General features: G+C 36.2%; 1 protein-coding gene across 9 annotated transcripts in view; it reads right to left on the minus strand.

Moving 5' to 3' along the window:
- Nucleotides 1–12,955, minus strand: part of KIF27 (kinesin family member 27) — a 94,250-nt gene that overhangs the window by 17,776 nt on the left and 63,519 nt on the right. For all 9 annotated transcript variants that reach the window (XM_019966476.2, XM_019966479.2, XM_019966472.2 and 6 more), the window contains 3 exons: nucleotides 12,165–12,275; nucleotides 9,244–9,420; nucleotides 3,283–3,498 (listed from right to left, as the gene is read on the minus strand). In XM_019966476.2, the coding sequence (XP_019822035.2) occupies nucleotides 3,283–3,498; nucleotides 9,244–9,420; nucleotides 12,165–12,275 (504 nt within the window). The remainder of the gene's footprint in view (nucleotides 1–3,282; nucleotides 3,499–9,243; nucleotides 9,421–12,164; nucleotides 12,276–12,955) is intronic.

Raw genomic sequence — 12,955 nt, forward strand, 5'->3', positions numbered from 1 at the left:
TCACTCATTTTAAATGAAATAGTATAACTTAGACTTTGTCATAATCTAAGATCTTACTATGCTATTTGGGTCTAATGGACATTATCATTCTTCTACTCTTCCCTTAAACCAATCCATGGTGGCTGCCAAGTAAGTATCATGAATTGTGCTGTATTTTCACCACAAAACATTACAGCATTTTTAGTTACAGAATTCCTCATAAATAGAAACTCAAATGTTTCTTGAAGAACTGACCCTCTAGAATCCATATGGCCAACAGGTATATGAGAAGATAGATGCTCAACATTGCTAATCATCAGGGAAATGCAAATAAAAAACCACAGTGTGATACACACCTGTCAGAAGGGCCATCATCAAATAACAAATGTTGGTGAGAATATGGAGAAAAGTGAATTCTCATACACGGTTGGTGGGAATATAAATTGGTTGCAGCCACTGTGGAAAACAGTATGGAGGTTTCTCAAAACACTAAAAAAGAACTACTATATGACCCAGCAATTCTACTCCTGGGTACATATCTGGGAAGAAAAACTAATTTGAAAAGATACATGCACCTCAATGTTCATAGCAGCTTTATTTACAATTGCCAAGGTATGGAAGCAACCTAAGTGTCCATCAACAGATGAATGGATAAAGATGTGGTATATATACACAAAGAAATACTGCTGCTGCTGCTAAGTCACTTCAGTCGTGTCCGACTCTGTGCGACCCCACAGATGGCAGCCCGCTAGGCTCCCCCATCCCTGGGATTCTCCAGGCAAGAACACTGGAGTGGGTTGTCATTTCCCTCTCCAATGCAGGAAAGTGAAAAGTGAAAGTGAAGTCGCTCAGTCATGTCCGACTCTTCTCGACCCCATGGACTGCAGCCTACCAGGCTCCTCCATCCATGGGATTTTCCAGGCAAGAGTACTGGAATGGGGTGCCGGAATACTACTTGGTCATAAAAAAGAACAAAATTTTGCCATTTGCAGCAGCAACAAGGATAGACCTGGAGGGCATTATAGTAAGTGAGTCAGACAGAGAAAGACAAATGCTGTATCACTTATACGTAGAATCTAAAACTTACAACAAACTAGTGAATACAACAACAAAAAAAGCAGCAGACTCACAGATACCGAGAACAAGATAGTGGTTACCAGTGGCAGGGCACATAATAGGGGCTGGGGAGTGGGAGGTACAATCAACTGGGACTAAGACAGGCTATAAGGACATATTATACTACACAGGGAATATAGCCAATATTTTGTAGTAACTGTAAATGGAGTATAACCTTTAAAAATTGTATTAAAAAATAAATAAAAATTAAAAATGGACACTCTACCACTCTGCAAACACAATTTGCTCATTCCTATCTCTATGCCTTATTTAACAATGTTCTATCTAAAATGACCTTCTTTCTTATATCTATCAATACATACCATGTTTTTCATAATCCAGCTCAAGATTCTGATTCACCAATGCTGCCTTAATTCAATCTTCCACCAAATGATCACTGCATTGCTTTGGATAAATAATGTATTAAGTATAGCTTTATTAGGTTTCCCTGGTGGCTCAGTGATAGAGAATCTGCCTGCCACTGAGGAGGCGTGGGTTTAATCCCTGGGTGAGGAAGACCCCCTGGAGAAGGAAGTGGCAACCCACTCCAGTATTCTTGCCTGGGAAATTCCAGGGACAGAGTCTGGTGGGCCACAGGCTGTGGGGTCGCAAAAGATTTGGGCATGACTTAGTAACTAAACAACAACAAAATAGCTTTATTACATTATCTATAACTTGATTTTTATATTCATCAAGATTTAGAGTTTTCTCATCTTTCTGTCTCTTCTCAGATGGAGTAGAATTCCTCAGAAGCATAATGTTTTCTACTTTTTTGTTTCTTCCATAGGGCCCAGGAACTGTCCTGGGCACTCAAGAATTCCTTAAATGCTCAAATGTTTTGCTGAATTTTAGCCTCTCAGACCTTTAGATCTGCAGGGCTGGGAGTTGACTTTGACAGCCTTGAGGGGAAAACCTCATTCTGTGGTTCTTGGCAAAGCTACCCAAATTAAATTATAAAATAGGGCAGTAGAAGCTCATGATGTCACATAACCTCCAGTCAAGTTTGTCTTCAATTTCTTTCATCAACTCAATGAACAATGTCATTAAATCCTCTCCCCTGTTCCTTCTTAACTAGCCCCTTCAACTTCTCATACTTGCTCAAATCTAAAACACTACAAGATACAGCAAGGTGATTCCCAGCCACTTACTTTTTGTTAGTAATTTTCCCTTACTTTGGACATTGACCATAAATATTTGCAGAGAAAATCCAGGCTCAAAAGTTCATCTTTGTCTGATAAAATAATAAGTTATGGTTACCACTGCCAACTGAAATAAAATTTTGAAAAAAAGTCTGGGACAATTTGGGAGCCAATAAATGCAACACCTTTTACATAGTTAAAAAAATAATGATGAAGAGAAGCCACTGCTGCTGTTGCTAAGTCACTTCAGTTGTGTCCGACTCTGTGCGACCCCATAGATGGCAGCTCACTAGGCTCCGCCGTCCCTGGGATTCTCCAGGCAAGAACACTGGAGTGGGTTGCCATTTGCTTCTCCAATACATGAAAGTGAAAAGTGAAAGTGAAGTCGCTCAGTTGTGTCGACTCTTAGCGACCCCATGGACTGCAGCCCACCAGGCTCCTCCGTCCATGGGGATTTTCCAGGCAAGAGTACTGGAGTGGGGTGCCATTGCCTTCTCTAAAAGAGAAGCCACATGTTCCCTTAAATGAAAACTCCTAAAAGGTATTTCTATTGGGGGTTGAATTTTGCATATCTACTTGGCTAGAACTTAGTGTGGAACAATGCTCCCGTACTTTCTAAAACAACCCTTAATGCTCTAGGCCTTTGTTATAGATGATGAATTACCAAGTATCACACAAGAAAGATGCATAAAGAAAAGGTGCCCTCTTTAGAAGAAATGAGAAAAAGAGTCCCTCAAATCATTTTCTGTGTTCTGTGAAAACCTCAGCTGAGAAAGGCCATACTCAAGGCACGTGTGAGTCTCCCTATCCCTGGCAATGCTAGGAAGGGGACACATTCATGGACCTCCATGAGAGGACATCACAGTCTCTAGTCAAGCCTGGCTCATGGCACCAAACAGGTACCAAGGAAATTCAGTACATCTGACAAAGTCTCAAGGAAACAAAGTTGATCAGGTTTATCATTTTTATGTTTCGGTAACAAAGGTGAAGGAAATCATCCAAGTGATCCATCATACAGTACTTCCAGTTCCAAAGCATACTGACTTACTTCAGGTGACAACACGCTACCATTTTTAAGTTTCTCATCCACGCTGTTTCTTTGTCTCTGCAGCTGATCCTTTTCTCTCTGGAGGGCTTGTACTTGTTCTGAAATCTTTATTTTCTCCTCAGCTGTGCTGCTCTGGAGCTGCACATTCTTTTCAGACAACTCTTGGTCCAACAAGCTCAGGCGAGTTGATATTTTTAAACTGTCTGTGTTCAAAGCCTAAAAAGATAATCAACCAGACACCCTAAGGTCAATTATTAGAAATACAGACTATAAATAAATCAGAAAAAAAACAGAGAGAAAACTACTATGTGAACATATTTTTAGCTCTTACATTATTATTTTCTCCCATGGATTTTTTTGGGGGGGCTTCATTTTCTAAGCCTTAAGTTGAATGTCTTTTTTTAAGTGGAGATTTAAAAATAAAGTTTTTATTATTTATTTGGCTGTGCCTGGTCTTGGTATTTCATCAAAATAATTACATGTATATACTACCTTAAGGTTTATAATTTTTTTAAAAAGAAGTCTCCTACACCACCCTTTCTCTGATTCCTGCTCCCTAGAAATGACCATCTTTAACCTTTAAAGCTATGTCTTCTGGTTTATGTCCATGTTTCTAAATAACATTACCAATTTTAGATACTGTCTACTGGTTGTCTATTATGAAAGATAAGGATTTGGCACTCTTATGCCTCCTTGTCTGTATTTCCCCTCCTTGTATTCTCCCAACTTAAGTTGTATTACGGTTTTTATTTAAATCAATAGTTTACATGACTTTGTGAATATTATTCATAACTATCTAGGACAAAATGATCATATTTCCATCTGGAACAATTTTTTTTTGTTACCTTGTAACTAATTCTTTTCCAATAGAACTATAAAATTCCTCTCAACATTATTTTTTCAGTTGATCAAAACTTAATCAGGGAATATTTTCATTCTCTTCTCTTCTGGAAACATTTTGCCTAGAGTCTCCATCCTCCTGCTCCAAACTAGACTATAGTTGTTCCTGGACTTCCTTTGGTACTACTGAAAATCTCCAGTTAGAGCACATTTTCTGGGTCCCAAGTCTTTCTTTTCCATAGCTTGTGTCCTCATATTTAAGGAGCACATCCTCTAGTAGTTTCCTGAGACAGGCTAGGCTATAGATAATTTTTTTCACCTGAAAATGTCTGTATTCTACCTTACCATTTCATTTATAGTAGTCTAAAAAGAGAATCTTTGTTTGGATACCATTTTCCTTATGAGTTTTAAGACTGCTTCAGGTCTTCTAATGAAGAAGGTTGAGAACTCCAGTGCCATTCTGACTCTCAAGATTTATACAATGATATGCTTTTGGTAGTCTTTGCTATACCCTTGATAAACTATTTCAACCCAGAATTTCATATCTTCAGTGTTGGCAATTGCTTGTAATATGTCTTTGATAATCTCCTCTTCTCCTGTTTCCTCTGTTTTATCTTTCTGGAATTCCTGTTACTTGGATGATAGACTTTGTGTGTTTATCTGTCAATTAAATTTTATTCCTCTTATTTTCTATTTATTTTTTATTTACTTTTTGAGATGTTTCTTAACATTATCCTTCAGAGCTTTTTAATTTCTAAAAGTTCTTTCATGTTTTTCATAGCCTGCAGTTCTTGCTTTATGGATGGAGTATCAGCTTTTACCACCTTGAGGACATTAGGATTTTTAAAGTCTTTTCAGCTCCTTGTTCTATCTTTAATTTTTCTGATCATCTTTTTTTTTTTTTTTTTTCTTTTGTTTTGGCCTCCATCTTTAATGTTAGTAGCATTCCTGAGATCTCCATCATACTTAAGAGTCAGGTATTCAAATGCTGAAATTGTGGTGGGTTAAGATTTATGACAGTACGAGATACCTGGAACCTGGACACTTAGTTGGGAGCTCCCAAATGTAAATTTTTAGGCTATTTTTTCCTGGGACTGTTTCAGAAAAATCTACCAATCTTCTGCTGGGAAGTATAAGTCTGGCTGCCTGCATTTTGGGATATATGAAGGGGTTAGGAAATGGGTATCTCAGGATTCAGACTTCCATTCATTCCCTGTTTATTTTGACATACCCCAGCCCTCTGCTGTACCTGGTTCAATCTTCAGAAAATAAATCATCTAGTCCAGAATTAGAAAAGGATGGTTTCCGAACCATGCCCTGTTTTCATTCTCAGGCCTCACTCCTCCCTTCTAAAATTCATGGTCCCTTCATTTCTGAGTTTTTTTTTCATGTTTATGTGAATTATAGCTTGTGAAGCTGTTACTAAGAAAGCTAAAGATAAAGGCTTGACTCTCACTGGTGTCCCTCATCTAGGCACTTGGATTTCAGCTTTTTCTGCTCTGCTAAGCCAGTAACCACTTATCTATCTGCTTTCCAGCTTACATTTTTTTGGTAACCTTTTGTCTTCTGTTATCTCCCCTACTGTTTTTTCCCTTTATGTGTTTATAGGTTTTTTTTCAGTAATAGCTTTACTAAAATATAGTTCATACACATCAATTTAAAGTGTATAATTCAATGGTTTTAAGCATATTTGCAAACTTGTACAACCATCACCATAATCAATCTTAGAACATTTTCATCAGTCTCTCAGAAGAAACCCTATGCCCACTAGCACTCATTCTATTTCCTCGCCAAGCCCTGATCCAGTTCTAAGTAACCAGTATTCTACTTTCTGTCTCTATGGAATTGTCTACTATGACTGACTTCTTTCATTTAACATTCATTTAACATGTTCTCAGGGTTTATCCATGTTGTAGCACGTATCAGTGCTTCATTCCTTTCTACTGTTGAATAATATTCCATTATATGAATGTGTACCACATTTCGCTTATACATTATCAGTTGAAGGATACTGGGTTGCTTTCATTTTTTGACTATTACGAATAATACTGTTATGAATATTCATGTACAAGTTTTTGTGTGCACTTATGTCTTCACTTGATTTGAATGTACACCTAGGAGTGGATGCTAGTTCATTTTATGTTCAACATGTTATCCAAAGTAACTGCACCATTTTACAATCCCACCAGCAATGTGTAAGAGTTCCAATTCCTTCACATTCTCACTAAAATTATTTTTCTGATTATAGTCATCCTAGTGGGTATGAAGCAGCATCTCATTTAAATTTTGATTTGCATTTTCAGGATGACTATGATGTTGAGCATCTTTCAACGTGCTTAACGGCCATTCGCAAATCTTTGGAGAAATTTCTATCTGAATCCTTTGCTCGTTTTTAAACTGGGTTGCCTTTTTATTACTGAGCTTTTAAAGAGTTCTATATCTGTTCTAAATACAGACTTAATGATGTACAAACACCTTCTCCCATTCTATGGGTTATCTTTTCATTTTTTGAATGGTGTTCTTTATATTACAAATGCTTTTAAAATTGATGAAGTCCAATTTATCTAATTTTTTCTGTTTGTGTTTTAGGTGTAATATTCAATAAACCACTGCTTAACCTAAGGTCACAAAAAGTTATACTTATGTTTCTTTCTAAGATGTTTATAGTTTTAGCACTTATATTTAGGTCTTTGATTCATTTTATTTGTATATGGTGTGAATATAGACTTTTTAAGATAAATCTTTTTTTTTAATTTACTTTTGGCTGGGCTGATGGACTTTCCTCTAGTTGTAGTGAGAGCGGGCCACTCTAGTTGTGGAGTGCGGGTTTCTCACTGCGGTGGCTTCTCTTGTTGTGGAGCACGGGCTTTAGCATGTGGGCTGCAGAAGTTGAAGTTCGTGGGCTACGGGGTACAGGTTCAATAGTTGTGGCAAACAGGCTTAGGTGCTCCACAGCATGTAGGATCTTCCTGGACCAGGGATCGAACCTGTGTCTACTGCATTGGCAGGTGGATTCTTTACCAATGAGCCACCAGGGAAGCCTTGAATATAGGCTTTTTTATACTATGTTTCTTGTCTGAAATGCATACGATCACATCTTATAGTATTTCTTAAATACTGAAAAAATATGTAATATGCTTTGTTTTATCCTTTATAATATCCTTTGTCCAAAAAGAACCCTGAAATATGTCTCAAGTTTCTCTTCTGTTTAATTAAAACTATCTTCAAAGAATCAATTTTGCTATGATCTACTGTGGGTTTCATTTATTTGTATTCTATGCTTACCTCAGTATGTTCTTACTTCCTAAATATTACATCTCGTTGAAACTGGAAAACACCTATTTTCTTTTCTTTGTTTTTCCTGCATCATAAAGTAAATGTATTTCAGGAATAAGTGTTTCCTTCTCACTCCTTTCTTTTTGTCCTTTTTTCTTTTTTGATACAGAACATATCATAAAGGTCCCAGGTATTTTCTTCTATTTATTCACTTGATACATTGATTTGTAAATCCTCTTTGCTGTCATTACATCTTTCTTTTTTGTGGGGAGAGGGGCAGCATCTAAAACCTGACCCTGACAGCCAGTGTGGACAAGCTACCTGGATGGAGCAACAGCAACTAGGCTGGTTAGAAGGGCTGCCCCTACCCCAGTGTCCAATAGCCTGCTGCTAAAAGCTATCTTGACGTGTTTGGGAAACAGAAGACAGAGGAGAGCTAAGTGCAGATCTTGTCCACATGTTACAGTAAGGTGGAGAAGTTAAGAACATGTCACCATCACCCCAGACCTAGTGGTACATCTATGCTGGATGAAAGGCAGGTTTTTTTAATAAAGAGGCAGAGCTTATTCCATGATTCCATGACTGACCCAGACTCAAGGTCAGCTGGAGGCAAAGGTTTGCGCAGAAAGTCTTTTTTTACAATTTTTAAAAATTGAAGTATAATTGATTTACAATGTTGTGCCAATCTCTGCTGTATAGCAAAGTGACTCAGTTATACACATATATACATTGTTTTTTATATATTCCATAATGGTTTATCACAGGATATTGAATATAGTTCCCTGGGCTACACATTAGGATCTTGTTGTTTATCCATTCTAATGTAACAGCTGGGATGTACCAACCCCAGGCTCCCAGTCCATCCCTCTCCCTCCCCCACTCTCCCTTGGCAAACACAAGTCTATGAGTCTGTTTCTGTTTTGAAAACAGGTTCATTTGTGCCACATTTTAGATCCCACATACAAGTGATATCATATGGGATTTGTCCTTCTCTTTGTAGAGAAAGTTTTCTTAAAGTCTAGGGCAAGTCAGCTTTATTTTCAGACGCTATTATTGCTACTGCTATTATCAAAAAAACTTCTCCTGGTCCTTATAATACTTCTACAGTCATTTTTCAAAACCTGAAACTGAGGCAAAGTCCTTCATAAAACCACTTATCTGAATGGCTCATAAAACCCAAGTCCTACAACAAAAATTTTTGTAAAGATACTCAACTCTTTATAAGTATAAAAATAAACAAATCTGTATTATACAAAGTCTTCTTTCTTTTATAGGAATTGTGATTAATAGTATAGTTAGATCATTTTCAAGTCTATTCTTCCACATTACCAATGATCACTCAACCTTCACCCAATGTTCACTCTCTAATGGTACAGATTATTTTTAAAATGTCCATTAAGGCTAATAATAGAGGCTTCCATAGGAAATGGCAAGCAAACTATTCTAAATGGTTACATAGTTTCTGTTTGGGATAATAAAAAGTTTGGAAATAGATAACAGTGATGGTTGTAAACACTGAATGTAATTAATGCTGCTGAGTTGTACACTTTAAAATGGTCAAAATGGTAAATTTTATGTTATGTATAACACACTACAATTTTTTAAATACCACCAAAAGTTAATAATAGATAACTCATACTTGGTAGAACACTGAACATTTTACTTCAAAACTGCAATAGATTTTACTGATGGTCATTAAGTAAGCACTAATAAGCCAAATACACTGAAAACCAGAAAAGTTTTCTTTTGGTTTCTAACTTCACAGTGGTTTGATTTACCTTATAGAAAAATAAATATCAATTTATGGCTTACAACCAGAGTCAAAGAGCGTATTAAATAGAATACCTGACTAGATCGCAACTTCTTACTTTCCAGGTGGCTCTTCTCCTGTAACAGGGCCTCCTTCTTTGAAACTATGGCCTCCCGTTTCTTTAAGTCTTCTTCCAGCTCCTCTAATTCTTGGCGTTGGTTCAGAACTTTCTCTACTTCTTCATCTAACCATTTCTTTTGCTTATCCAATTTCTAAATTAAAAATCCAAAGAAATGTTACAATTTGTTTTTCTTCACCATAAAATTTATATGGTAATAATATAACTTCAGACTGACTAAACACCTTAAATGAACAGCGAGAATGACAAAATAGTGTCTGTCCAAAATTGTCAAGAAGTAAGTGGTTCTAAGTTAACATCTTCCTGTGTTGTTTTATAAGGAGTTAAAATTTATTCCTTGAAAATGCTTGAGTCTGGGATTTTTAAGGCTGACAATTTTCTTTATATATACTGACAGTCAATTCTGAGAACATGCTGGAAATCTTGTCTGTTCCAGAGGTGCTTACCTCCATCTCAGCACTAATGAATGAGCTCCTTGCCTGACTGCAGGGACAAAGCTTTTTGCTTCTCTAGCCCCAGTGCCTGCTATACTGCCTTGCCCATGATTGACTTTCAATAAAACGTTATATGAATGACTGAATGAATTTCTGATTCAATTAACCAATGAGGTGAATAAATGAATAGCCATAGTGGAAAGACATAGGTGATAAGGCATGAAAATCTACTCTGCATTATAACCTGTCAACATCAAATAATTACAAAATAAATTGAGCTGTAAAGATTTCCAAAACAAGCATCTCAGTATTATCTTAAGCTAAGGGTACCTAGAAATAAGTACAAACAAAAATGTGAATGGAATAACTGTCCAAGATGGACTCTACCAAGTGCCCATCTGCACTGCGACAGAGTAATGAAGCAATGCTTCCTAAATAACAAAAAAAACAAATCAATATAGTACTATTTTCCAGTTCTTCTCAAACTTGATTAAAAAAAAAAAACCTGTTCCCAGAAACCTATATTAAGACAGTAAGACAGTGAATATGCACGAGAAAAAATGAGCAAAGTGGCCAAGGCAAAGTGAGATCCAGAGTCCAGAGCTCCGTAGTTTTTCATCCAGACTTAGATAGTATGGTCCTATAAGCAACAGCGCATGTGAATAATACTAAACCCTAAAATAGCAGCTCTACAATCACTAGAACAGTAAGGATATCCCAGAACAACGATAGAAATACTTTAGTTTTGTTATATCCAGTTATATCTTAGAAACTCCACACATGAGACCCTATGAAGACTAGCAACTAAAACATATTCTACAAACATTTCTTGACTGAGTGGGGTTTGAAAGTTAAGTAAGAGATCTTCTGTAAGCTCCATTCCAATCAAAGAGAAACCAAAAAATGATGACTGTTGATAATAAATGTTATTATATACAGCTAACTCCTAGGTATATGTATGCAAAAATGGAGAAAGGGATTGGTTCTGTCTGAGAAATGGAAGTAACATCAATGCCTGCCTCAGAGTAGGCAATACTTCAGCTGTGCTTTGAGGACTGGGTGCTGTGCTGTGCTTAGTCACTCAGTCGCGTTGGACACTCTGCGTCCCCATGGACTGTAGCCCGCCAGGTCCAGGGAAGCCCTTGAGGATTGGGTAGCAGTCTGCTAACGTAATAGGTGTTTTAGAGAAACAATAATAAATGAGTGAATTTTCCTGCCCCGGAGATAATAAAGTTATGATCCGTGCAATTCACAGTATCTTAGTAAGTTTTCTGAAAATGTCTTACTTTGTCTCTTCTCTCTTACAGTAAATAGTCCTACCACACAGTGCCAATTTTAAATACTTTCTTCTTATAAAAGAGTTTCATATCAAAACAAGGTCCTATTATAAGCTTTTTGGATAGTCATATTGATTAATTTATAATCTTATTTAGAGTCAAATTCTGGAAAATGTTGTTTTAGAACACTAAAAAGCAGGAAGGTTAAAAAAAAAAAAAGCAGGAAGCTTTGTTTGTTTATTATTATTTTTAACCCAACAAAGTCAATGCAGGCTGTGAGAACCTATTATTGTATTCATTTAAATTTAGATTCTTAACGTTTTGTAAAGCTGCGCTAACTATTCTATGCTTTCCTACCTCTTCTACTCCTTCACATACCCTTCCACCCAAAAATATTATTACCAGGCATGTCAGAGAGAAAGCTCTTTAACTAATTTCTAAAAAGCACTAGTAAAATAACTGAGAATACATGCATGTCCTAAATCCTACTGTTAAAATATTAATATATAAGATTTAAGAAGAGCAAATAATTTTTTCAGAATTAGGTTGATGCGTTTGCATTTGAGGGTAATTCTAGTTTTAAGTACAGTAATTTTTAAGACTTTTAGTACTGCCATTCCTAATTTACATAAAATTGTTTCTTTGAACTTTAATATTAATTTATGAATTTCATTTTTTAAATGTGGCATTAAGACAACAGCTTTTTAATATATTACATATTGTGCATATACAATTTGGTTGTGTTTGAGTAGAAGAGAGCTCTTATCTTTAGAAATATATCTGTTTCCAAGGGAATAAACCAGTCTTGACATAAGGATAAACATAATCTAGTTTTCATGTTTACATTTCACAACATTCAAATAAACTCATTTCTACTGAAGTAAGAATACAGCATTCATGTTGATGTTGGGTAGAAACCAACACAATACTGTAAACCAATTATCCTTCAATTAAAAATAAATTCAAAACAAAAGTACAGCGCATTTCTAGATGAGAAATTACTTTTTAATAACAGAAAAGTTTCAGGAGAAATATTAGAAATTTTGTACTCCAGCAGTAAAGTTTAGTGTTTGAAGATTTTATTTAGAGTCCACCTCTTTTTACCTCTACTTAGACAACCATCACATGGAAAAGAAACCAGGAAACACTAAATAGAATCGACAAACCTGGAGTTGGTCTATACTTCCAAACGAACCTTTTCTCCTTTTCATCTTAAATGCATCAAGGTCCTCAGCTTTCAGTTTTAGATCTTTCTGTTCTGTTTTTAACTGTAGTTCCTATAGAAAACAGGAATTTAAATCACCTTATTGCTTTTACTACATGGCCATCAATAAGTATTTATGCAGATAATCATTTTAATATTTACTTTCCTAGTTGCAAAGAGAAAGAAAACAAGTAGATGAAGCTTGGGGCTATTAAGGAAGAAAATAATGTTAGCCATTCAAGCAATAAAATCTCACAGCAAAAATCAGAAAAGCTAGGTATTTTTTTTCATTTTTCGCCTGTGTTACAAATGAGAGTAACAAGGGTAAGAGTATAAAAATTATAAATCCACTTTTCTCTTGCCTTTCTGAGTTCATTACCTTCAGTGAGTCCACCCAAGGTACCCATCTGCAACAGGGATATTAGAATTTATCACAGGAGAAATGTAAAAAGAAAAGTAATACTCAGGTTCCAGCATTCAAAACTCAGATTTTTCAGCATGAGAATAGTCTTTCAAGACTGATCATGGTCCTCTGCAGAGTATTTTCCAAATTCCTTCAGTTTCCATTCACATCTTAAGAGTCAAGTCAAGAGGGCCCATGTGTTCTACTGGGGTTTAGAGACGATGTTACTGTCCACCACCAAAGCTTAGCAAGAATCTGGAAGGAAGCCATGAACTCAAAGTGGGCTGGTCTGCACTGCTATTTCTTACTGGTCCATGATGGATAAGTACAGAAATTAAAAGTAAGTGTTT

This window comes from Bos indicus, chromosome 8 (genome assembly GCF_029378745.1).
Source record: "Bos indicus isolate NIAB-ARS_2022 breed Sahiwal x Tharparkar chromosome 8, NIAB-ARS_B.indTharparkar_mat_pri_1.0, whole genome shotgun sequence".
NCBI lineage: Eukaryota > Metazoa > Chordata > Mammalia > Artiodactyla > Bovidae > Bos > Bos indicus.